This window comes from Urtica dioica, chromosome 1 (genome assembly GCF_054948205.1).
Source record: "Urtica dioica subsp. dioica isolate 48M chromosome 1, U.dioica_male_clone48M_v1_H2, whole genome shotgun sequence".
Lineage (NCBI taxonomy): Eukaryota > Viridiplantae > Streptophyta > Magnoliopsida > Rosales > Urticaceae > Urtica > Urtica dioica.
Genome location: NC_142756.1, coordinates 12,966,048 through 12,989,373, shown reverse-complemented (window position 1 = coordinate 12,989,373; position 23,326 = coordinate 12,966,048). Strand labels below are relative to the sequence as shown.

At 41.8% G+C, this 23,326-nt stretch overlaps 2 protein-coding genes across 2 annotated transcripts; one reads left to right on the top strand and one right to left on the bottom strand.

Moving 5' to 3' along the window:
* Positions 1–9,270: 9,270 nt before the first annotated feature.
* Positions 9,271–18,388, top strand: HIT1 (Membrane trafficking VPS53 family protein). The gene is made up of 24 exons (XM_089612784.1): positions 9,271–9,469; positions 9,573–9,667; positions 9,807–9,863; positions 9,968–10,118; positions 10,465–10,535; positions 10,933–11,057; positions 11,537–11,697; positions 11,804–11,945; positions 12,204–12,267; positions 12,483–12,668; positions 12,989–13,030; positions 13,251–13,355; positions 13,427–13,486; positions 13,857–13,934; positions 14,203–14,310; positions 14,420–14,485; positions 14,999–15,076; positions 15,187–15,320; positions 15,405–15,498; positions 15,916–15,993; positions 16,435–16,497; positions 16,654–16,722; positions 16,806–16,901; positions 17,866–18,388. Exons 1-24 carry the CDS (start codon positions 9,418–9,420, stop codon positions 18,172–18,174), a joined length of 2,484 nt encoding a protein of 827 aa, XP_089468910.1. The 5' UTR covers positions 9,271–9,417; the 3' UTR covers positions 18,175–18,388.
* A 691-nt stretch (positions 18,389–19,079) lies between these two features.
* Positions 19,080–22,267, bottom strand: LOC149407310 (DEAD-box ATP-dependent RNA helicase 53, mitochondrial-like). The gene is made up of 7 exons (XM_089612773.1): positions 21,755–22,267; positions 21,496–21,623; positions 20,985–21,396; positions 20,642–20,740; positions 20,291–20,515; positions 19,951–20,112; positions 19,080–19,674 (listed from the first exon to the last, which is right to left on the bottom strand). The coding sequence occupies exons 1-7, from the start codon at positions 22,136–22,138 to the stop codon at positions 19,213–19,215; spliced, it is 1,872 nt and encodes a 623-aa protein (XP_089468899.1). The 5' UTR covers positions 22,139–22,267; the 3' UTR covers positions 19,080–19,212.
* Positions 22,268–23,326: the final 1,059 nt, after the last annotated feature.

The following is a 23,326-nucleotide window of genomic DNA, read 5'->3' as shown; positions in this document are numbered from 1 at the left end:
GTTTCAGTACTCAAATTCGGATTACCTGGGTCAAGGGAATGACCTTTGTATTTATAGGCAGCCAAGGGGTGGTTGGGAGCCCCCTTGGCCGAGTGAACTTGCTTGGTTCGGCCATTGAGTGGCTGGGTCGGCCAATGGCCGAGTGAACATGGTGGTGAGGTTCACTCGGCCATTGGCCGAGTGAAAAGCTTGGGCCGGCTGAGGTTCACTCGGCCATTGGCCGAGTGAACTGCTGGAAGGTTCACTCGGCCAATGGCCGAGTGAACTGCAGGGGCGGCTGGAAGGTTCACTCGGCCATTGGCCGAGTGAACTGCTGGAAGGTTCACTCGGCCAATGGCCGAGTGAACTGCCTTGGTGGCTGGAGGGTTCACTCGGCCATTGGCCGAGTGAACTGCTAGAAGGTTCACTCGGCCAATGGCCGAGTGAACTGCCTTGGTGGCTGGAGGGTTCACTCGGCCATTGGCCGAGTGAACTGTCCAATGGCCGAGTGAGCCTTTTGACCCAGCCAATGGCCGAGTGAGCCATTGACTCGGCCCATGGTTGGGCAGGGTGTTTGACTTGGCCATTGGTTTGGGCCGGCCCCTGGTTGAGTCAGGGTTTCGCCGCCCAAGGCCTCGTACTAGCCACGTGGGTCGAAGAGATGCCTTTGTTCCCGTTGGCCCTAGACGGGCCAACAACATTAGCCCCCCGAGTTTCCGGTCGAGCGTAGGTCGAGTGGAAACTCAAAATCTATGCTTTTATGCGGATGCGGGATGAATGCTCTCGGGTTTGCATCATGAGGAATGGCCTTCGCACGTCGCGAGGGACGGCCTTTGGGCGTCGCGAGGGACGACTTTTTGTTTCGGGTTGATCGCGCGCGGCTTATGTTCTCGATCTACCAATGAGGGCGTGATCGATTAGCACGGCTTTATTGTGTTGTGCGCGTCTTGTTTTCTCGACTTGCCAATGAAGGCATAATCGATTTGCACGTCTTTTTTGTATCGTGCGCGTCTTATTTTCTCGACTTGCCAACGAAGGCATAATCGATTTGCACGTCTTTGTTGTATTGTGCGCGTCTTATGTTCTCGACCTGCCAACGAAGGCATAATCGATTTGCACGTCTTTGCTGCGTTGTGCGCGTCTTATTTTCTCGATTTGCCAACGAAGGCATAATCGATTTGCACGTCTTTGTTGCGTTGTGCGCGTCTTATTTTCTCGACCTGCCAACGAAGGCATAATCGATTTGCACGTCTTTGTTGCACTTTTTTTTTGTTGAGCGAGCGAAATCTAGTTTCGTCGAGCATTGTTCTTCGTTGAGCATTGTTTCCCATTAGCCCCCCGAGTTTCTCGTGTACTCGTAGAGGAGACTAGAAATTATAATGCAGCAAGATAAAGACTTCGAGGTGAAATGTGATACAATTATCATGCAAAAATAGTCAAAAATTACATCCCTGGGCCGTTGGCCTTATTGAAATTCGAGATTGTCTTAAAACCGGAAACAAAATGACATAATGAGAAATGGGGACGGGCTTCCGCTGCAGTGCCAGCTTCTGTAGCTTGACCGAGCTAGAGGATGGCGTTCACCATCTTTTCCTTCCCTTTCCCGTCCACGCCTTGGATGTAGCACATCATCGCCATCGACTGGTCTCCCAACATGATGGCAATCCCCTTTTCAGTCGGGAACTTCATCATCAGGTGATAGGTGGACGTTATAGCCTTCAATCGGTTGAGAGTCGGGCGGCCGATGATGATGTTGTACGCTGAGGGCTGGTTCACCACTAGGAAGGACACGATGCGGGTGACCTCGAGCCCCCCCGGAGTCCCGAAGGTGACCGGGAGGTCGATAGTGCCCTCCGTCATGACCCTCTCCCCGGAGAAGCCGAAGAGTGGGGTCGAGATTGGGGTCGGTTTCAGTCCGGTCAGCTTCATCCTGTCCAACGCTGATTTGAAGACGATGTCGGCCGAGCTGCCGTTATCAATCAGGATTCTTCGGACGAGATTGTTGGCGACCGGGGCCGAGACGACTATTGCGTCATTGTGCGGGTGGAGAACTCGTGTCGCCTCTTGGCCGGTGAAGAACATGGACTCGAACGGGGCCGGAGGGGGAGCCTCGTACGTATGGTTGATGTAGTGCGCAACTTTTCCTCGGGAAACCTCGCGCACGTACTTCTTCCTTTGCGTGGACGAGTCCCCAAACTCCGGGCCACCCATGATCGAGCCCACGACATGCAGCTGTGAGCTCTCTGGTTCTTCAATCGCTGCCTGGTCCGTGACAGTCACCGTCGTTGGACCCTTCCTCCCTTGCCGTGGACGGCCTTCGTGCACCGCGGCCGTCCCGACCGTTCTCAGGACATACTCTTTTAATTTCCCGTCTTGAATCAGGGCCTCGATCTGACGCCTAAGATGATAGCACTCGGACGTCAGATGCCCGTGATCCTGGTGGTACTCACAGAACTTATTTCGATCCCTCTTCGCGGGATCCTTCGCAAGGGGAGCCGGACTTCCTAGCTTGTCGCGGTGCAGAGCTAGGATCCGCTCTTGCGGAGTGTTCAGTGGGGTGTACGTTGATAACGCTCGGAAGCTATCAACGTGCGACGATCTTGGATCGGAGAGGGGGCGACTGTTAGGGGCCCGGCCTCCCCTGCTCCTCTTCCTCTTAGGGTCGGGACGATCTTCGTCTTGTTCGTCGCGGTGGCGACTACTTTGTCCTCCCGACTTTCGGCCATCTCGGCCATCGAGATAGTCCTCGATTCCCATATGTGTGCGGGCTCTCGTCATCAGCTCCGCCATGTCTCGCGGGACTTGCCCGACAATGGACTTGAGGAAGTCGCTCGTGCGAACTCCCTCGGTGATCGCCGTGATGGCGTCCTTGTCGTCGAAGCCCTCGACTTTGTGAGACTCCTCAGTGAAGCGAGCGAGGTATTGTCTCAATGTCTCATCTCTCCCTTGTCGAATGGAGAGGAGGTGGGTCTTCGACTTCTTTTGTGCCACAAGCGTGGCAAAGCGAGCGAGGAAAGCCTCTCGCAAGGCCCGGAAGGACGGGATGCTTCCAGGCCTCAAACTCCGGAACCACTCAAAGCCCGACCCCGTGAGGGTTAGGCTGAAGGCTTGACAGAGGGTCGCATCCGACTGTCCTTGCATTGTCATCCACGTCTCGTAGTGTTGGATGTGGAAGTTCGGGTCAGTCCGTCCATCATAGGGAGGGATGGACGGCAATTTGAAGTTCCCCACGCAAGGCTGCGCGAGGATTTGTGCGGCGAAGGGAGAGTATGATTCCTCGATCCCTCCATATGATCTTTGCCTCCCCGATTCCCTCATCTCGATGATTTGGTTTTGGAGGCTCTGGATCATTGTGACCATATCAAGCCCGTTGGCAGGGCCGACTGTCGGGGCCACGGGGGTCACCGGTTGGCGTTCGTTGGACGCTTGGTCCACGACATTGGCCTGAGGTCGGCCAAGAGTTGCGGCGGGGAGCGCGTCCCTTCGAGAATTTAGCCTTTGGCGGAGATCCTCCCCTCGGGAGTTTCTCTGCGCCGTCAAGCGCTCTCTAAGGTCCACGCTTGGTGCGTGACGAGGCGAGGTCGCCCTTGGTCGGGTCGTCCGGCGAGCGCTTCGGCTATCGGCTCCATCGTCGACCAGAGTCGCTCTCTCCTCGGCGAGGGGCCGTGTCCGGCCACCTCTTAAAACTGAGGGGGCGAGTCCCCGGGACTGTGACCGTGCCCGTTGTCGCGCCGGGTACAAAGGATCGGCCAACGCACCATTGGCCCTCTCGGGTCGTGCTTGAGCGAGGCTAGGGGTGGCCTCGTTGGTCCTCGACTCCTCCACGTATTCGGGGTCGGAGTAATCCTGAGCAGATCGATCCTCGACGTCGTAGCCGAGGAGATCGGCGATGAGGGAGCCGTCAACGCCGGGACGGTCAAGGAGCTCCGCGAGCCGCCGGGCCGTGTCCTCTCGGAGCTCGGCCTCGGGGTCGCTCACCGGGTCTTGGGGCTGGCTCTCGCTATCGCGAGGTTGCCCTTCAAGACGGTGCGCGAGGAGTCGGAGACCGTACCTCGAGCTCGCCGCTCGGGTACCCGCGGAGGTAGTGGGTAGGTGACTCATCTCTCGAGAGTCGTAGGAGTGGTGAAAGTGTGGAATGGAAGGGAGAGCGTGCCAAGGTCGGTGGTCCCCTCCTTCTAGCGCCAAAATGTTGTCGCAGTTTTTCGGACAACGATTTAAGAGTCGCAGACGGTTAGACCCAAGGCCGGACCAAGTGGTCTCGTCTCGACTCGAGCGTGTCGGGCTTGGTATCCCAAGCCGTCCCTTAGCTATAGGTGATCTCTATCTCGTCCAAGCACCTGAAAAGTAAGCAAAGAAGGTGTGAACTACAAAGGGGAAACAGAGGGGTTGCCTCTGTTTACCTCTCCGACGCTCAACATTAGTAGGATTGAGGCGGTTTGTAGAGGGTTTAGTGTTTAGAGATCGAGACTTGAGAGAAACGAGCGAGGTACGAGTTCGACAGCGTTTCAGTACTCAAATTCGGATTACCTGGGTCAAGGGAAGGACCCTTGTATTTATAGGCAGCCAAGGGGTGGTTGGGAGCCCCCTTGGCCGAGTGAACTTGCTTGGTTCGGCCATTGAGTGGCTGGGTCGGCCAATGGCCGAGTGAACATGGTGGTGAGGTTCACTCGGCCATTGGCCGAGTGAAAAGCTTGGGCCGGCTGAGGTTCACTCGGCCATTGGCCGAGTGAACTGCTGGAAGGTTCACTCGGCCAATGGCCGAGTGAACTACCTTGGTGGCTGGAGGGTTCACTCGGCCATTGGCCGAGTGAACTGCTGGAAGGTTCACTCGGCCAATGGTCGAGTGAACTGCCTTGGTGGCTAGAGGGTTCACTCGGCCATTGGCCGAGTGAACTGCTGGAAGGTTCACTCGGCCAATGGCCGAGTGAACTGCCTTGGTGGCTGGAGGGTTCACTCGGCCATTGGCCGAGTGAACTGCTAGAAGGTTCACTCGGCCAATGGCCGAGTGAACTGCCTTGGTGGCTGGAGGGTTCACTCGGCCATTGGCCGAGTGAACTGTCCAATGGCCGAGTGAGCCTTTTGACCCAGCCAATGGTCGAGTGAGCCATTGACTCGGCCCATGGTTGGGCAGGGTGTTTGACTTGGCCATTGGTTTGGGCCGGCCCCTGGTTGAGTCAGGGTTTCGCCGCCCAAGGCCTCGTACTAGCCACGTGGGTCGAAGAGATGCCTTTGTTCTCGTTGGCCCTAGACGGGCCAACAACAGTATCCATTGTAGTCAAAGGTCTGTATTAAGAAATTAAAAATAACAAAAAGCAATGATTACTCGGTTCAAGACTAAGTGTAAATCAATAATAATTATAAAAAAGTCAATAATAATCTATACACAAGCTTTGGCATAGCTTTACATACACATTAGAGTTTTGGCATAGCCTTACATGCACATTATTTATATAAAAATATATATATAAAGCAGAGGACATACTCTGTTATTTTTACAGTACCGAGGAATACCTATATAATTTTACAAAATTACATGAATGCCACAAATCATTTTTCTCGGTGCAAGTAGAGAGAGTAACCTCTTCGGAGTGAGTTGTTCTGTAGGGTGATTGGGATAAAATAGAATCACGGGCACTCAACAGTCTTGCAAGTGTAAGCTTCCCAATCTTACTGCAAAAAATAAGAGGAGACTTTTGAATAATAAAAATGATAGCCAAAACAACTTACTTACTACTCTATCTCAGAAAATCCCAACCTATCGTATACAGTTTCGTTACAGAAAAACAATGGAAAGAAAGTAAGCTCATAAAATTCGTCTCCGTCACATAAGTATCGCTAAAGGCAGTAAGCTTGGCATTTGGCTGCCACCTCATTAGACTATAATTTGAAAAATAACCATAACTAAGATTTAATTACAAAAACTCATCTCTGCTTTATCCTCTAATTTTTTCTTTTTCTAGAAGAGAACATGTTAATATCGTCTTCTTCCAAAGTCTCTTCTTATCCTTCTACCTTATTAGTAAAAAAAAAGAAAAAAAGACCTAAATATATTCATATATGAATATTCCCGGTCAAAGTTCTCACACCATTCTTTATCCTTACTAACATTCTATTTAGCATTACCATGGATAACAATTCAGCCATTGATATACCCCAGTTAGATTCTAGAGAGAGAGATAGATTTGATGAATATTAGAGAGATAGCCTCTTCTAACTGATTTCTTATTACTGATACAACAACAATCAACTAACCTATAAAGCTAAATCAAACATCAACTACACTCAATCCAACAAAATTCTAAATTCGCCATTAGGATTTTCGAGCAAGAAAAGAAGAGAATTTTAGAACACTCACGCTGATCGGGTCTTCGTGGGTCGACTTCGTCAGATCAGCGGAGTGGGTTGGAGGGCCGGTTTACTCGGTTCGTCGGTTTCGGGTCACAGTCCTAGTAGCTGCACCAATTTTGAGATAAAAAAAATGTTTCACGTCTGTTGCAACTAAAAAAATAGTATAAAGAGAAGAGAAGCTTTACTATCTCTTGGAGCATCTATGAGTAAATTGTACGATAGGTCTGCTTTTACACTTATTTTCTGTTTCTGCTACCAAACTTATTTTCACTTTATTAGGACTGCAATAAATCCATGACCAATCCAAATTCAAGTACAATTCCAATAGCTAAAACACTTAATCAAAGAAGGCAAAGCCATAACAAGGGCAGCATATAGTAAATTGACAAAAACATGGAATAAACTAGTAATACATACAACGTGACCAAAATTGTTACTAGTAATACTCACCTTAGAACAGTGTTGAGGTCAGTCGAATCTTGGCAGAATGCAAGTTTTCTTCTTCTTCTTCTTCTTCTTCTTCTTCTTCTTCTTCTTCTTCTTCTTCTTCTCTCTCTCTCTCTATTTCTTTTTTCAGCTGATGTCGGTCAGCCTAGTTTCAGGCTCAAAAAACTTCTATCTAGCAATCTTGATCTGCAAAGTGTTGTATTAATATATCGAAACAAAGCTTAAATACAAAATTGACAGATACAAGTCATCTGTATTTACACACATAATCATGTCAGTTACACACATAATCATGTCAGTCCAATGTAAAACAGATGGTGCACACAGATGACTACAGCCATATCTTCACAAAACAAAACATGCATAAGATGGTACACAGATCAATACATCGAACAAGAGAAAATCGAGCAGAGCTTTTGGTGTTTGAAAAAACTAAAACAAAAAAAGAGTTCGATTTGATATCAAAATTCAAAACAATATTCATAATCAATTCAGCAATATTCATAACAGATTCGTAAGAAATCTCAGATTCAAAACAATATTCATAAACAGATTCAAATTGTATAAAATACCCAAGAAAATAAAGGCTAAAATTCAGCGGAGTGAATACAACAATTCCCCTGGTATTTTCGGGTTGCTTCATAAACAGATTCAAATTGTATAAAATACCCAAGTTTTCAAATTGTATTCATAATCAATTCAGCAATATTCAGCAACTCACTAACCACACAAGCTCAAATTGTAGCGACTGTGAACCCTCGTACGATACGAACAGAGGTCGATCAAATACCCCTAGGTCAGACGAGAGGGATGGCAAAAAAATTTATATGGTATCGAAGTCGAACTATCGATCAAATATATAGTGAAGAGAGGTACTGAATTAGGGCTTACCTCGGGTTGGGTCGGTGTGACCCGCGATTTTGGCGACGAGAGCCGAATCCGTCCGACGAAGGCCTTCGGCTCGGTTCGGTGCAATCCGAAACTGATCGGGTCTTCGTGGGTCGACTTCGTCGGATCAGCGGAGTGGGTTGGAGGGCCGGTTTACTCGGTTCGTCGGTTTCGGGTCACAGTCCTACCTATTCTGTTACCCATACCCGCTATAATTTTTTACCCATTATCCGGACTCGTTTACTCGGGTTTTGAGACGGGCCGGGTAACGGAGATATCCGCCAGGTAAGCGGGTTAAAAATATTGGACCCGTTATCCGTTTATACAGTTTAAAAAAAGGGTAACGGGTCGGGTAGCCTCGCTTACTCATTTACAAAATAAAAATCTATCAACAATATAAAGTTTTAAAATAATAAAATTTAGGTGAAAAATATCAAAGTGCTATTACAATATTAAGAATATTAAAATTCAAAATAAATAAATAAAAAATACAAAAAAAAATTGGATCATCTTCATTGCAACGCTATCACACTTAAAAAAGTTATTTCCTGAAAAAAAAAAATCATCTAATTAGATAAACATAGATAGTTACAATATCTGAAAACCAAGAAAAGAAAATAAACACTTAGAGCATCATTAATGGTTCCTAGCTTAACAATTTAAGGACTTGCTTGCAATTAGAAAAAATGTTAAGCTATTTGCTTAACCATTATTTGGCATTTTAGCTATGTGTTTGGCTAGAGAAATTAGCTCTATAGAGCTAATTGCTTAAGCAAACTACATGGCCCAATACACTATTTTAGTAATTATTTTATTGTTTTGAATATGAGAAGATTTTTTTTTTACACTCTATTTCTCCGGAAGAGTTCAAACGACTCTATTAATTAATTGTAACAGTTACTTTTGTTTTTAAAAACTGAGTCTCAAACTACAACTGATATATGACTCTATATAAAACGTAGAGGTCAAAAAGACAAGTCACACAACTTCCCCATTTTTTTATCAGATCAACTTCCATATATCAAAATGGATAATTCTAGTCTTTTAGTGAATATTTCTCTTTCTTAGAAAATTCTCCGGGAAGTCAAAATTCTCAAATTCCAATCCAAATTTGATTATATGTGTTGTGTTGTTAAATTTATTATTTTACTTAAATTTATAAATTTTTAATTAATATATTGTTACTATAATATAGTCAGATTGTTTTTTTTAAAAAATTACATGTTCTTCATTTGGCCTAATAAATTGAATTATACAACTTTTAATAAAAAAAAATTATAGTTTTTACAAGTGGAAGTTGAATAAAAAAATAAACAAAAATAGAAAATGACAAGTGGGATAAACTTAAACAAGATGATAAATTAGCTTTACCATTGTGAATGATTTAGCTTAAATAAATTGTATTTTGCTATGACTTATGTGGCATGGTAAGTTAATTTGATATTAACTTACCATTAAAGATGCTCTTATATCCCATTTCAATCTTTAAGATTAGAGGTGAAGACCTTTACTCATTATCTATTTTCATTTTACTGTAGTGGATTACACTGATCTCTAATTACCGAGCTGTTTACCGTTCTAACCCGACCCTATAAATAATCGGCTTGGTTCGGTGCAGAAAAAACCGACCGAACCGGACCGAAGCTAGCTTTGCGATGACTCACGCGTTTTATTCTTTCAGGCAGATCTCTGATCTCTCTCCTTCATCGCTCTTTCTGTCTTGAGCTCGAATTACTTCGGCAGATCACTTCGAAGATGACAATGGACAAGTCCGCTTTGGATTACATCAACCAAATGTTCCCAACAGGTTCATCTCTTTTCTCTGCCTTTCCATTTCACTTACTCAAGCATTACACGCACCACACGAAATGGTAACGAATCGCCGTTTCTCCGGCGACCGGATTTTTCAGAGGCGTCTCTCTCCGGCGTCGAGCCTCTGATGCAGAAGATTCACGTCGAGATCCGACGAGTCGATGCCGAGATTTTATCCGCCGTCCGACAGCAGGTCGCTATTTGCTAGCAACGATTAAAAAAAAAAATCTCAATCACAACCTCGTCACGAGACGATCGGATTCAGATGGTACTGTTTCGTAGGTTTTACTTTGGTGTTTTGACGGTTTTTTGGTCGATGCTGCGATTTTCAGAGCAATTCGGGGACCAAAGCCAAGGAAGATCTCGCGTCCGCTACACGAGCCGTGGAGGTATGTAACATGTTTATCGATAATGGCGTTTGTGTGTGATACTGTTGTGGTGCTGTTTACTTATGAGTGTTTGCTCTGTGTTTTTTTTTTTTTTTTTTTTGCAGGAGCTGATGTATAAGATCCGGCAAATAAAAACTAAGGCAGAGCAAAGCGAGACAATGGTACAAGAGATATGCAGAGATATAAAGAAGTTGGACTTTGCTAAGAAGCACATTACAACGACGATCACCGCACTTCATCGTCTCACCATGTTGGGTAAAGTTCTTTCTCTGTTATTTTTGGATCTTGCCATGTCTGGTTTGAAAGTTTACAGGCACAGTTGAAAAAAAGAGCATAATTTGTTTAGGCAAGAAAAAAAAAATTTAGTTAGTGACTAGGTGAACATTGCAGTAGATCACAAAACACTCACACAAAACCCTTTTGAATTAGCCTTGTTGTGTTGAGGAGTGACTTGCCTTAAACTCGGTTTTGCACGTGATGAAACAAATTTCTGATTGAAATTTATGCTGATAACCTTATAGCATTAGCTGACTGGTGGTTAGAAGACTGAGGATATATAATTTAACTGTTCCTTGAAACACCTTCATTTATGTGCTCGCAGTCTCTGCCGTTGAGCAGCTTCAAGTAATGGCTTCAAAGCGTCAATACAAGGAAGCAGCTGCGCAATTAGAGGTATTTTTTTTTCTTGAATATTCTTCGCAGTTTTAGTCAAGCCACTGTTGCACTATAAAAAGATCGCGTTGAAGTAAAAGCTTGTTTGTACTTTCTAATATTCTAGATCGTTAGTTGTTTCATCTTCTGTGGCGAGTTTGATATGGCGCAAAAAGGGCTACTTTTGTTTTTATTTCTATTTCTGCTTCTTTTTTTTCCCTTTATATATACATGTGTGTGTGTATATATATATATATATATATATATATATATATATATATTCCATACCCTTTTATTCTGTGTATGCAATATATCATTTTTCTTGCACCCAGTTTAGTTTTTTTATGTTTAATAGTAATTTCGCAATCTTCAAGAAAAGTTCCTGCATTTGCTGATCCAGATTCATTGTTAATTTTAGGCTGTGAACCAACTTTGTAGTCATTTTGAAGCTTACAGGGATGTTCCAAAAATCACAGAGCTTAGAGAAAAGTTCAAGAATATCAAGCAAATACTCAAGTCACATGTTTCTTCTGATTTCTCAAGGTATGTAATAAAAATAAATGAGTAAACTGACTACTAAATTTTCTTACAATCGCTCGAAGATCTTACTATATTTATATTATTCTGCTATTAGACATTAAGTAGTCCCGCTTCTCCTCTGACCATTTCATTTTAAAAAATGCTTGTTGACTGTCGCATACATTCTCTTATCACCCTAAAGTACTCCTAACTTGAGTTCAATATGTTCTACATTTCAAATGCACACTTCATACCCCTAATTATGATTCTTACTCTCATTCATGATCTTCAGCATTTTGGTCAAGTGTCATCATTTTCAAGGCCATATGTTGTAAAGCCAAAATTGTATTCTTACTATAACACTCTGCGTACAATTTATATTAAAGAAATATAACTTGCTGTATTCTTTACGTTGAATTGACAAACATCATTCATTGTTGATTTACGTAATTATGAGCTGCAACATCTAATATGTGCATCGTATTCCTTCTAATGTTTTATAGCTTAGGTACTGGAAAAGAGACAGAAGAAACTAATCTCCTCCAGCAGTTATCTGATGCTTGCTTAGTCGTGGATGCCTTAGAACCGTCTGTTAGAGAAGAGTTGGTTAATAACTTCTGCAGCAGGGAACTCACGTCATATGAACAGATCTTTGAAGGAGCCGGTTTGTTTGAGTTCCTATGAATTTGTATCGAACTGCAGTTTAAACTTTTCAAATAAAATGTTTTCCTTAAGATTGATTCACTTTGAATTCCTACTCATGTTTGTAGAACTTGCTAAGTTGGATAAGACTGAACGGAGATATGCATGGATCAAACGGCGAATAAGAACAAATGAAGATATCTGGAAGATTTTTCCTCCTGCTTGGCATGTCCCATATCGACTATGTATTCTGTTCTGTAAGAAGACAAGGCATGATCTCCTTAATTCAATATTTTAGTTATTGCTATCTTCATAACCGTCTTCGTCGTCGTCATTACTATAGTTATGAAATAATAATTTATCAAGATTATGGTCCAAGGTTTAATGTAGAGAACTAAGATCTCATATGTACGTATTAAAGATATTTTAGTGCTCCTTTAGAGAGGAGACCTTGAAGTGTATATCTGTATAAATTATTTTTATATGTGAAAATGCATGGTGATTCTAATTTTGTTTTTCTGCTTCCAGAAAACAATTGGAGGAAATTCTAAATAGTATGAAAGAGAAGCCAGATGTTGGGACGTTATTGTTGGTAAGCCACAAATCTTGTTGCTCAATGATTTTAGAAAATTGCATCTTGGAACAAGAATTACAATAACCTTAGTTCAATCAGTGGTTCTGTTAACAAGAAACAGCTTAATCGTCGATATGGTTTCTTGTGTCATTATGGCTAGGATCGTTCTTTTGGTGTATTTAAGATTTAAACTTTTAACGCTTTGTATACTTACTGCATCATGTATTCCACAGGCTTTACAGAGAACTCTTGAATTCGAGGATGAATTGGCAGAGAAGTTTGGAGGCGGGGCACAGGGCAAAGATAGTGGGACTGAAATCGAAGAAATTGGTGCTGGGGAAAAGAATGCTCAAAATGTTTCAGATATTCGTAAAAAATATGAAAAGAAGCTTGCTGCCTATCAAGGAAGTGGGGCCGAGGTATGTTGCATTTTAACAGTGGTATTTCTAGCGGAGGTTTACTTTTTAGAAGATACATGGGATGGGATCAACCATTGTATCGCCTTATGGCTCTCTCAGTGCATGTGCCAATCTTAGTGCTTTTTCTTTGTCCAATCCCATTCGAGATTGGCCTAGTGCTCTTTAGGCTTGATATTTTCGTTCTGAAGGTTTCTTCAGAAAGTGTTAGAATTACTTAAATTTTGTTTCTTATAAAAAATGTGGAGATTTTTGTTCATTGCTAAATAGTTGTTGAGAAAGTCGAACCATTTATTTATTTATTTGTGATTCTATGCTGTCAGGAAAAGGATGGGAACAAAGAATTGTCGGCTCCTGCAGCTGGGGTATAATTTCAATTCAAGTGTACAGTATCGGCCATGAATTTATACATAAATAAAATTGATGCCTTCTCTGGCGGTGTGCTCTGCACTGTTAGCATTGAGTTGAAAAATCTTGGAATCTATATATACTTTTTACCCTTCACAAATATACTGTAATCTACATTACTTAAAAGTGGGTTTCTTATCTTCTTAATAATGACTTGTTTCTTATGACACTTTGCAGTTCAACTTTCGGGGAATTATTTCATCTTGCTTTGAACATCACCTATCTGTGTATATAGAGCTTGAAGAAAAAACGTTAATGGAAAGTTTGGAAAAGCTTATTCAGGTAGAGTTCAGTGTTGGTAATATACCCCTAGAGGTATGCCCGTATTCAGCCTTAAACTCTATGTATGACAGGAAGAGACATGGGATATTGAGGAGGGAAGTCAAAACAACGTCTTGTCAAGCAGTATGCAGGTAAGATGATCTGTCGTGTCATAATATAATCAGTACAGCTTGAGTATCGTAAAAGCTGGTAGTCTGTTATCCTCAACTAGATTAATTAACATTTGATTAGTATCTTTATGCACTATGGTATATAATTATAGGACTTGACAGCAGAAATTGTAATCGATTTGAAACCTTCGGAAATTCTTTTGTTCTCTATATTGCCTCTGTTCATCTTCCAGAACGTCCACAGCTGTTGTCAAGTATTCGGGTTATAGATAGTCAATGCTTAGTTATTTGTTTCCTTACTTAAAAGACTTCTTTTGACTTTGATTAAGGCATTCGTAATCATACTTAAATCTCGATTATATGTGGTTCGCTTGATTTCTGTTTGTTGCAGTTGTTCCTCATAATCAAGAGAAGTCTAAAGAGATGTAGTGCTCTAACAAAGAACCAGACATTACTTAACCTGCTCAAGGTGTGTCATCAAAAGGCCTCTATCCATCTCCTTTTCTTTTCTATAGAGAAAATTTAACACGTGACATTATATTTTATCCGTGCACATGCATGTGTTATGCAAGAGAAATCTTAATATAATGGAAATCATCAACATTTAAGGTTAAAACAAATAGTTAGATGTACCACTTGACCCTGAGCTGGCTAGCAAAACGAGTACCAATGCAAATTATTTAGAACTTCCCCGTTTTTCTTGTGTAATCACAATGTTGAATTACTCTTTTTAACAGGTATTTCAAAGAATTCTCAAGGCATATGCTTTAAAACTTTTTACAAGACTACCTAAGGGTGGCACAGGACTTGTTGCAGCAGCGACAGGCATGGATGGACAGATAAAGGTAATATCAGACCGTTCCTTTCATTGCAGCTCATAGATTTAGTTTAGGCTTCATGTCCCCTAGAGAATCTTAATTTATTTTTCTGTATCTCTCTGACAACTTTAAGCAGACGTCGGATAGAGATGAAAAGGTGATTTGCTATATCGTCAATTCAGCCGAATATTGCCATCAGACGGTATGTCTTCACGTTACGGCACTTATATTGACTTCGAAAATTAGCTTTATTCAAATGTCCATTAGTTATTTTGATCCTTTTAATAAAATGAGTACGTATCGTTTCTTTGACTGGTTTTACTTTGCCTTTATACCAAACATCTACCTACTGATAAATGCTTCTTGTTTCTTCACTTGTTTAATGTGAAATGATGGTCGTTGGGCTCTTAAATATTTTTAGGATTATTTTCTTATTTTGAAAGCTTCTTTTGATTGAGTATTGAAACCATTAGTAAAAGGCGTTAATAAGATTCTCACGAAGAAACGATAATGTTATTATACGTCATCAAATAACCTGGTGCATGGAAATGAGCTATAGAACTATATAGTTTTCTCAGCAGAAAATACTAATTGGCTTTTCGCTCATGCTCCCAAAGCCAGTTGGCTCATCATGTATTCTTTTTCTATTATAACCTGGCATGATCAACATTGCAACATTTTTATTCTTAGATTGACCTGGTTGTAAATTTGACAGTCTGGTGAACTTGCTGAAAGTGTATCCAAAATAATCGACTCAAATTTAGCCGTGATGGTGGATATGTCAGAAGTCCAGGTTAGCCACTTCATTTTTTATGTCATGGATCCTAAAAAAATGTTACAGCATAAAGGAATTCTAGGGACGATTCTAGTCTACATTTTTAAAGCGATGGAGGGTTTTTTCAGGATGAGTTTTCAGCAGTTATCACTAGATCATTAATAACGCTTGTACAAGGCCTGGAGACCAAATTTGATGCTGAAATGGCTGCAATGACTCGTGTTCCATGGGCTACACTTGAAAATGTTGGAGACCAGTCAGAGTAAGAACCATGTATTATAATAAAGTATCATCAACTCTACTGTTTTGATCTGTTCCTGAAATTCATCGCATCAAAATTTTGCAGGTATGTCAATGGCATAAATATGATTCTCTCTAGTAGTATTCCTGTGCTTGGTAGCCTCCTTTCGCCAGTTTACTTCCAGTTCTTCCTGGACAAGGTACAAACAGCTCACTCTTATTGTATTCTTAAATCATGGTTTTTATTTCTCTTTCATTCTGAGCACTTTCTCTGACTAATCTGACTTAGTCAGTTCCCCTTTTTAAATAAAAATTCAGTGTCTCCAAAACAAAATCTCAGCAGTTACTACGTTAGATTGGTGCTCCCTACTTTCTGAAACCACTCTTGATGTTTTCAATGCCATCATATCTTTATAGCTCGGTTCTAGCCTTTATTCTTATTTTTCTTATTCTTTTAAGTAAAAAAAAGCTCTTTTTTTTTTAAACAACGCTATTATTTGTTGCCACCTGCTTGGTCTTAGACTATCCTTAAGTTAACAATCATATAGTATTAGCCAAGTCGCTATGAAAATAAATGCCGTTGATTAGCACTAATTATATGGATCGGTCCTATGCAGCTTGCATCTTCCCTTGGTCCACGCTTCTTTGCAAACATTTTCAAGTGCAAACAAATTTCAGAAACTGGAGCTCAACAAGTATGAACTGAATCCATCTACCGTGTATTTTCTTTTACCTGTATAGATATTATTTTGTACTTATGTGAAGTATACACCTAGACCTAGGTTTCTGTTTCAAGATGCCTTGGAGTTAGTGCAGAGAGGACATTCCTTGGCTCTCTATATTTTAACATTCATCTAGTGCTCTGTTAAAATATTGCTTCTTGCAGAGAACAGTTTTTTTTTTATTTTTTTTATTTTTTTTTTATTTTTTATTATTATCTCTGGAAAATAGGTTGCTAGATGAAGATTCGTAGTTTAAAAATTATTGTGCCATCATATCGTCTCAAGCTGTCTTTTAAGATCTTTATCTATCTTGTTTATATGGTCTGGTCTTGATTCTAAATTCCCGTAGCTGCTAAGCTTTATTATTTATTCCTAGAATTTACCCAAAAAGGAATTTTTCTCGTGCTGTTACAGATGTTATTGGACACTCAAGCTGTAAAGACGATTCTCTTAGAAATACCTTCCCTGGGTAGACAAGTGAGTTATTGATATATTATTTTGAGTTCTACATAAACAATTACAAACTTAAACAATCTGAAATGATATCTATGATCGCTTGAATCTGATGTGCGCTGGTTTGAATAAATTCTCTGTGAAATCCATTAACCCTGGCTCTAAATGTGTATCAAATAGACATCAGGTGCTGCTAGCTATTCAAAGTTTGTTAGCCGTGAGATGAGCAAAGCCGAAGCACTTTTAAAGGTCAGTTTTCGACATCTTGAGACATTCTCGAAAGAAAATGATTTTCTTACTGTAAATTCACTTCATTCTGGTCAAATACACAGGTCATACTATCCCCAATAGATTCGGTGGCGGATACATATAGAGCATTGCTACCAGAGGGTTCGCCAATGGAATTTCAGCGGATTCTGGAGCTCAAGGTACCAGTCAAACTATCACCTAGTTCCTATTGCAATCGTTTTTTATTATCATTTTCCTTCTTTTTTAAGATTATGTATGGAATTGCTGTTATTTTTTAGTATCTACCCTTGAATTATGGTGGTTGTATCACTTTGCCTCGTGATTTAAACAATTATCAGCCAAAAACTTAGTCCCTAAAAGTCATAGGTTTCATTAGTTTAGGCTTGTTCATTTATAACTGTAAATCGTATCAGTTTAAGAGTTTTGGCAGAATATTCCTTATTGGCTTCTGTATTAAGTTAAGTGGTCGGGTTTGAAATGCAAAACGGTACCCAATTAGGAGATCGGGAAGATGGTTAAGTATTGTTTTTTGGGAAGGTTTAGAGGAGACAAGAACCCAGTCTCTGATTTTGTTGGATACTTTTCATCACCTGAAGGAGAATGGAGGTTTGGGTATCGGTAATCTTGAAGACGACATAGAGCTTCTCTTTAAATCGCCAAAAGGAGACTGAATCTGTCTCCCAAAAGGTCATCCGGGTTATTTACTTGTTTTCACAGTAATGTGAAGTCCGGGATGGTAATTCTTGGAAGATGGATGGCTTGGCAAGTAAGATTTACCCACATCAGTGGCTGAGCAACTCCCCAAACCTGCCCATTCAGAAATTCGGTACGATCGATGAGGAAATCCATGGCAGATTGTCTTAAAATTCAAGGCTGGATAGGAGCTTGACATTCAAGGAAATTGCTCAGAGTCTCCAGACTTTGCATTATAGATTTTTTTTTTTTCTCTTCTAAAATCATTCGGCAAAGTGACACAACCTTGGTCAAAGTAAAATCATGAAAAATTCAATATGAGATACATGTAACACCTAACGGTGGTCCTGCTGATTCACCACCCCCTAGTTACGGCTGTTCATCCAAAAATATAAATAAAAAAATATTTTCGATCTTCTCCCATATAAAAATGCGATATTTCTTTTACAGGGCCTCAAAAAAGCGGATCAGCAAAGCATACTAGACGACTTCAACAAACAAGGCCCCGGGATTAGTACTCAACATTCTGTGGGGCAATCAGTTTCCACAGCGATCCAAACGGTCCCGGCAGCCACTTCAGCTCCGGCGATGGCAAGCTCTGCCGCGATAGGACTTATCGCTTCTCGGGAGGATGTGCTGGCACGAGCAGCTGCGCTCGGGAGAGGCGCGGCCACAACCGGCTTCAAGAGGTTCTTGGCTCTAACTGAAGCTGCCAAAGACCGCAAAGATGGACCGTTCAGGAAACTCTTTAATCCGTGACAGCCCGGTATGAAAAGCTCGGGAATCTTCATTTATATATATTATTCGGAAAATTTTGTGTAATGTTCCATTAATTTTTTGCCAACAGATCTCGGGTACAAAAATGAGATTTATGGTACATTTTTCCATCGATAGTTAATAAATAATTTTCGTTTGCTGGACTCGATCGAAGTAAGATTTGTTTTCAATTGGTTTCTTATTTTCCTCTGTTGTATTTGTGTGCGCTCATGTTTAGCATCATCTAAAGAGAACAAAAATAATTGACCAAAAGCCATGAACTATACAAATCCTTCTATCTTTGGCTAATGATGATCATGCATTAAATAGAAGAAATTGATGCAAAAAAAAAAATGGAGATTGAGTTGTGTAAAAACATTTCCTGATCTCACTATTAAACTAAGTGAACAGCTTTACCTGGTTGACATTATTACTATTAACATTATTATCATCATCATTATTATTCATGCAAGAGTTCAGGTGATGATGTCCAAAATATATCAATATAGATTTTTTATTTTTTAAAATAATATCAATATAGATTATCTTCGATCAAAGACTCGCAAAATAGAATAAGTATCAGATCGATAAATTTTAATCCATTTCACATACTACGCTCTTCCATGCATATATAGTGATACAAATATGCATACAAAGCAACTTACTAACACGTGTTCCATTTAAATAATTATATGCTTGTACTCGAGCAAAAAATAATTATATGCTTGTACATATGATTTTCCATTTAAATAATAATAAAAAAACTATTACAGAAAATTCAACATGGTTGAGAGTTGAGTCTAAATGTCATATCCTAATGCAAAAATATTACAAGCCCCAAGCGTTTTAGACCGCCCTTTTGTTACTACGTTATAAAAATATAATATCAAAGCTTCTGACTTTGTTCGTCTCTAAAAAAAAAAAAAAAAAAAAAAAAAAGGAGGCCCAAGACAAACGTAAATCACAAGGGTATGTAGTGTTCGGAGAATTTAAAGACAAACTCCACTACTGATCTTCCGATTATCAACAAAAGGCATTTTCTTAAAAGTCCCAATCGTCGTCTTGGCTTGATTTCCCAGAACGTCGCGAGCTAGAGCCGCCAAAGTCTCCAAAACCGCCGGAGCGACTGGGCTTTGAACCACCGCCAAAGTCCCCAAAACCGCCGGAGCGACTGGGCTTTGAACCGCCGCCAAAGTCACCAAAACCACCGGACCTGGAACCACCGGACCTGGAACCAAAGTCCCCAAAACCACCGGACCTGGAACCACCACCACCGCCGCCGCCATAGTCCCCAAAACCACCGGACCTGGAACCACCATAACCACCGGAGCTTGATCCGTACCCACCGGAGGATCGGCCGCCGCCACCACCACCAAATCGGCCCGAGCCACCGCCGCCACCGCCGCTGAAACGGCCTCCATAGCCACCGCCGCCGCCACCGCCAAAGCGGCTTCCGCCGCCACTGCTCATTTGAATTGAGCTATCCCCAGCCATCGGAGAAAGCTGTCGAAAAGCACCACAATCAAATAAGTGATGAGTCACACATTAGATACACAGCTCAGAAATCTGGCCTTGTGAAGGTATTGATATCTTTGGACAAAAAGTGGGATTGGAAAGAGGGTTTGCAAGTGAGTTTGGAAAGGTACAGCAGAAATCGGTATTGAAACCAATGGGATGATAACGCCGTCAAAGTAATCAACATCTCTCGGGAAAGTCTTCTAAACGGATGAAGTGTAGACAAGTTTTAACAGAGGCTCTGTAAATCACGTTATAAGTTACCTCTGTAAATCTGCTGCCAACATCTCGCTCGATCATCTTCACAGACCTTGCTTGGTCGCGCGTGTGAACAAGAACAGCAGTGCCTTTCTTTCCTGCACGACCTGTCCTGCCTGACCGATGAACAAATATCTCCGACGAGTTTGGAAGCTCGTAGTGTATAACCTGTAAAACAAGAAAGAAAACAAAATCAATAAAAAAAAAAGCAAATAATATTTCACACCACAGCCCAGCTAGTAAAGAATACACAAAACATCCCAATCTTGGATCATACATCTATACAACTGCTACAATTCTTTCAAATTAACCTATTAAAGCAGAGGATTAGTTTGATTGATCTTACTAGGTCAACATTGGGAATATCGAGTCCACGAGAAGCAACATCAGTGGCAACTAGGATATTGAAGTGTCCCTCTCGGAAGCCTGCAAGTGTTCTCTCTCTTTGGGCTTGAGAGATGTCGCCATGCAAGGCCTCGCATTTATAGCTTTTCGACATGGCAAATGACAATCTGTCGGCGTCACGCTTGGTTTGAGTGAAAACAATGCACTTGCCTCCTTTTGCATGTTGCTGAGAAGAACATTTTAAAGGTTGAAATGCTTTCTATATAGGATACGACAGACTGGAAAAATTCCTCGAGAATTCGTAACAGAAGAATGCGACTAGGGGTTAATTAGTTTGATTTCTTTTTTTTACCGTAACCAGTGGCCCGATTATTGATGCTTTGGAATACATGTCTGAAACAATTGAATACAAAGAAATTCCATCTGCAAGTTTCTGGTCCGAATCTCCAACCTGTATTAAAAAAAAAATACTTGATTAATTTAACGGCACCCATAAAATTTAATGGTTGTCTGATTCAGTATCATGTTTTGTGTTTTCACTTATGCCCATAACGGGAATAGAAGCCTGTAACTTTTTAAAAGGCAAACCATATATTTCACTTCAACTCGAGTGGTTCAAGATCCGTAATTCCCATAGAACTTTAAAAAATTTAAAACCAGGAGCCGAACAATATCAAGTGGAGTCATGCACTTACAAGATCGATGTCGACTGGGGACTTTAGATATCTTTGAGTAATCCTTCTGATCTCCACAGGCATGGTCGCAGAGAACATCATAGTGTGGCGTTGTTTGGGCACGCTCTGCAGGATAGTCTCAACGGCCTCCTGAAACCCGATCTGAAGCATCTGATCGGCTTCATCGAGAACGAGAAACCTGACTTCGGATAGGTTGAGAGCACCTCGGTTGAGAAGATCAATGACACGTCCCGGCGTTCCAACCACAGCGTCCACACCATAACCAATCTGCCTCATCTGGGCTTGGATAGGAGTTCCACCATAAACACAAACTATGTCCAAACTCGGCGCCGCCTCTTGGAACTGAGTCTCCACTTGCTTGGCAAGCTCTCTTGTCGGGGCCAAGACTATGGCCAACGGGTTTCTTCCGCGCCTGAAGAGTCACATTAGAACACAGGTTTAAGCAAAAAAGCAACAAACTCAAAGAAAATGAAGAAGAAAAAAACTACAAATGGGGATTTGAGAAACACACCCATGTTGAGCGTTGAACTTGATAATTTTATCCAGGATCGGGATTCCGAAAGCGAGTGTCTTTCCGGTCCCAGTCCTGGCACGGCCAACCATATCACGCCCTTGCATCGCTGGCTCAAGCACAGCCCTCTGTCAAACAAACAAGACACAACGGTTATAATTTACAAAATTATTCCTCATTTCTCTAGGTTCTATAAAGCTTAAAAGCTCAAAATCATTGTTAATAAGACGGTCTAAGAATCCAAAGACCCGAACGTTACCTGAATAGGAAAGAGCTTAGTGATACCCTTCTTCGCCAGAGCAGATACAATCTCCGGAGCGACCTGAAGCTTCGAAATCTCGAGTCCCTCGTCAGTGCTGCTGAACCGATCGACATCGACAGCGATCTCCGCGAGCGACACCGCGGAAGCTCTGAACGCGAGCGGACCAGGCGTCGCGTGAAAGCCCCGACCTAGAAACCCTAACGGCCTCTCATGGTGACAAATTTCGCGGCCGGAGAATCGCTTGGGCTGAACTGCGAGAGTGGCGGGAACCGGCGTTGTGGCCGCGATCGAGAAGCAGCGATGACGGAGGATCAGAGATTCGACGGCGGCGAAAGCTCTCCTCTGGAAGACAGCATTCTGGAAGACAGCATTGGTCATCATGGCTGTCGGAATTTTAGGGTTACAGTTCAGAGAGGAGAGATATATCTCTGAAATCTTGAGGTGGCTTGGCTAGGGTTTAGCTGAGAAGATATGGTTAGGGTTTTTGCGAAATGAAAAGGCAGATCGTATAAGAAGGGTTTAAGGGCTCTCTCTCTCTGCACGATCATTTTTAAGGGGTTTCGATCGTCTGTGGTCGAGAGTGTGTGGAATCCATGTTTCATTTCGGTGTCGTTTATATCACGCTGTGTCGTAAAACGACATCTGCTTTGGAATAGCTAGTGAGAATGGATGGGAATGGAAATGTAAAAATTGACATTAATTTGCATACTTTTTCATAATGCCATGTTTTTTTTTGTGACCTTTATGCATTTTGCTCATGTTCAAATTCCATATTTATTGTTATGTCCAGTGACGGATTTACATGGGGTCCAGAGGGTCACGTGACCCCTCGATTTTTTTTTTTACATTTTTAGCTTTTTTTTTAAAAAATTACCCTAAAAATTTACAAATTAGACCCACTTAAGATTTTTTTTTCAAATTAGCCCCCTCTGATTTTGTTTTGTCAAATTTGTCCCCCTTGGTAACCTTTTCTAGATCCGTCACTGGACTTACGTCGTCATTTTCACACATCCCTAGAACAAAAACAACATGGCCAACGGATCCTCCTGCTAAAAGTCCAAGAACTTAAAACCGGAAGATCATTCCGTCGAAATACCAAGACCAAATCATCCTCCCGCCAAAGGACATAAAATCGAAAGATCCCTCTGCCAAAATATCAAGACCAAATGAACCTCTCGCTAAAAGGTCTTTTCGCCAAAATGTCAAAACCAAATGATCATCTCGCTAAAGGATCTAAAATTGGAAGAATATACTGCCAAAATGTTAAGACTAAAAGATGCTCCCGCCAAAATACCTAAAACCCGAAGATCTTTTAGGGAAAATGCCAAAGCCAAAGAATCCTCCCGCCAAAACTTGAAGAACCAGAAAGTCGTTCCATCAAAATGTCAAAACCAATGGATCATCTTGCCAAAGGTCCTAAATCCTGAAGATTCTTCCGCCAAAAGCCTCGAGACTAGGAGACTCTTTCGCCAACAATCTCAAAACCAAATGATCATCCCGCCAAAGGTCGAAGAATCAGAAGGTCCTTCCGCTAAAATCTCAAGACCAAAAGATCCCTCTAAATGTGTG

Coding starts and splice junctions, on each gene's coding strand:
- HIT1 (XM_089612784.1), top strand. CDS start 9,418: ATGACAATGGACAAGTCCGCTTTGGATTACATCAACCAAATGTTCCCA. Junction 14,311..14,419: donor GCATGGATGGACAGATAAAG/GTAATATCAGAC, acceptor AACTTTAAGCAG/ACGTCGGATAGAGATGAAAA. Junction 15,994..16,434: donor CAGAAACTGGAGCTCAACAA/GTATGAACTGAA, acceptor GTGCTGTTACAG/ATGTTATTGGACACTCAAGC.
- LOC149407310 (XM_089612773.1), bottom strand. CDS start 22,138: ATGATGACCAATGCTGTCTTCCAGAATGCTGTCTTCCAGAGGAGAGCT. Junction 21,624..21,754: donor CTAAGCTCTTTCCTATTCAG/GTAACGTTCGGG, acceptor TTTGTTTGACAG/AGGGCTGTGCTTGAGCCAGC. Junction 20,741..20,984: donor CCCCAGTCGACATCGATCTT/GTAAGTGCATGA, acceptor TTTTTAATACAG/GTTGGAGATTCGGACCAGAA.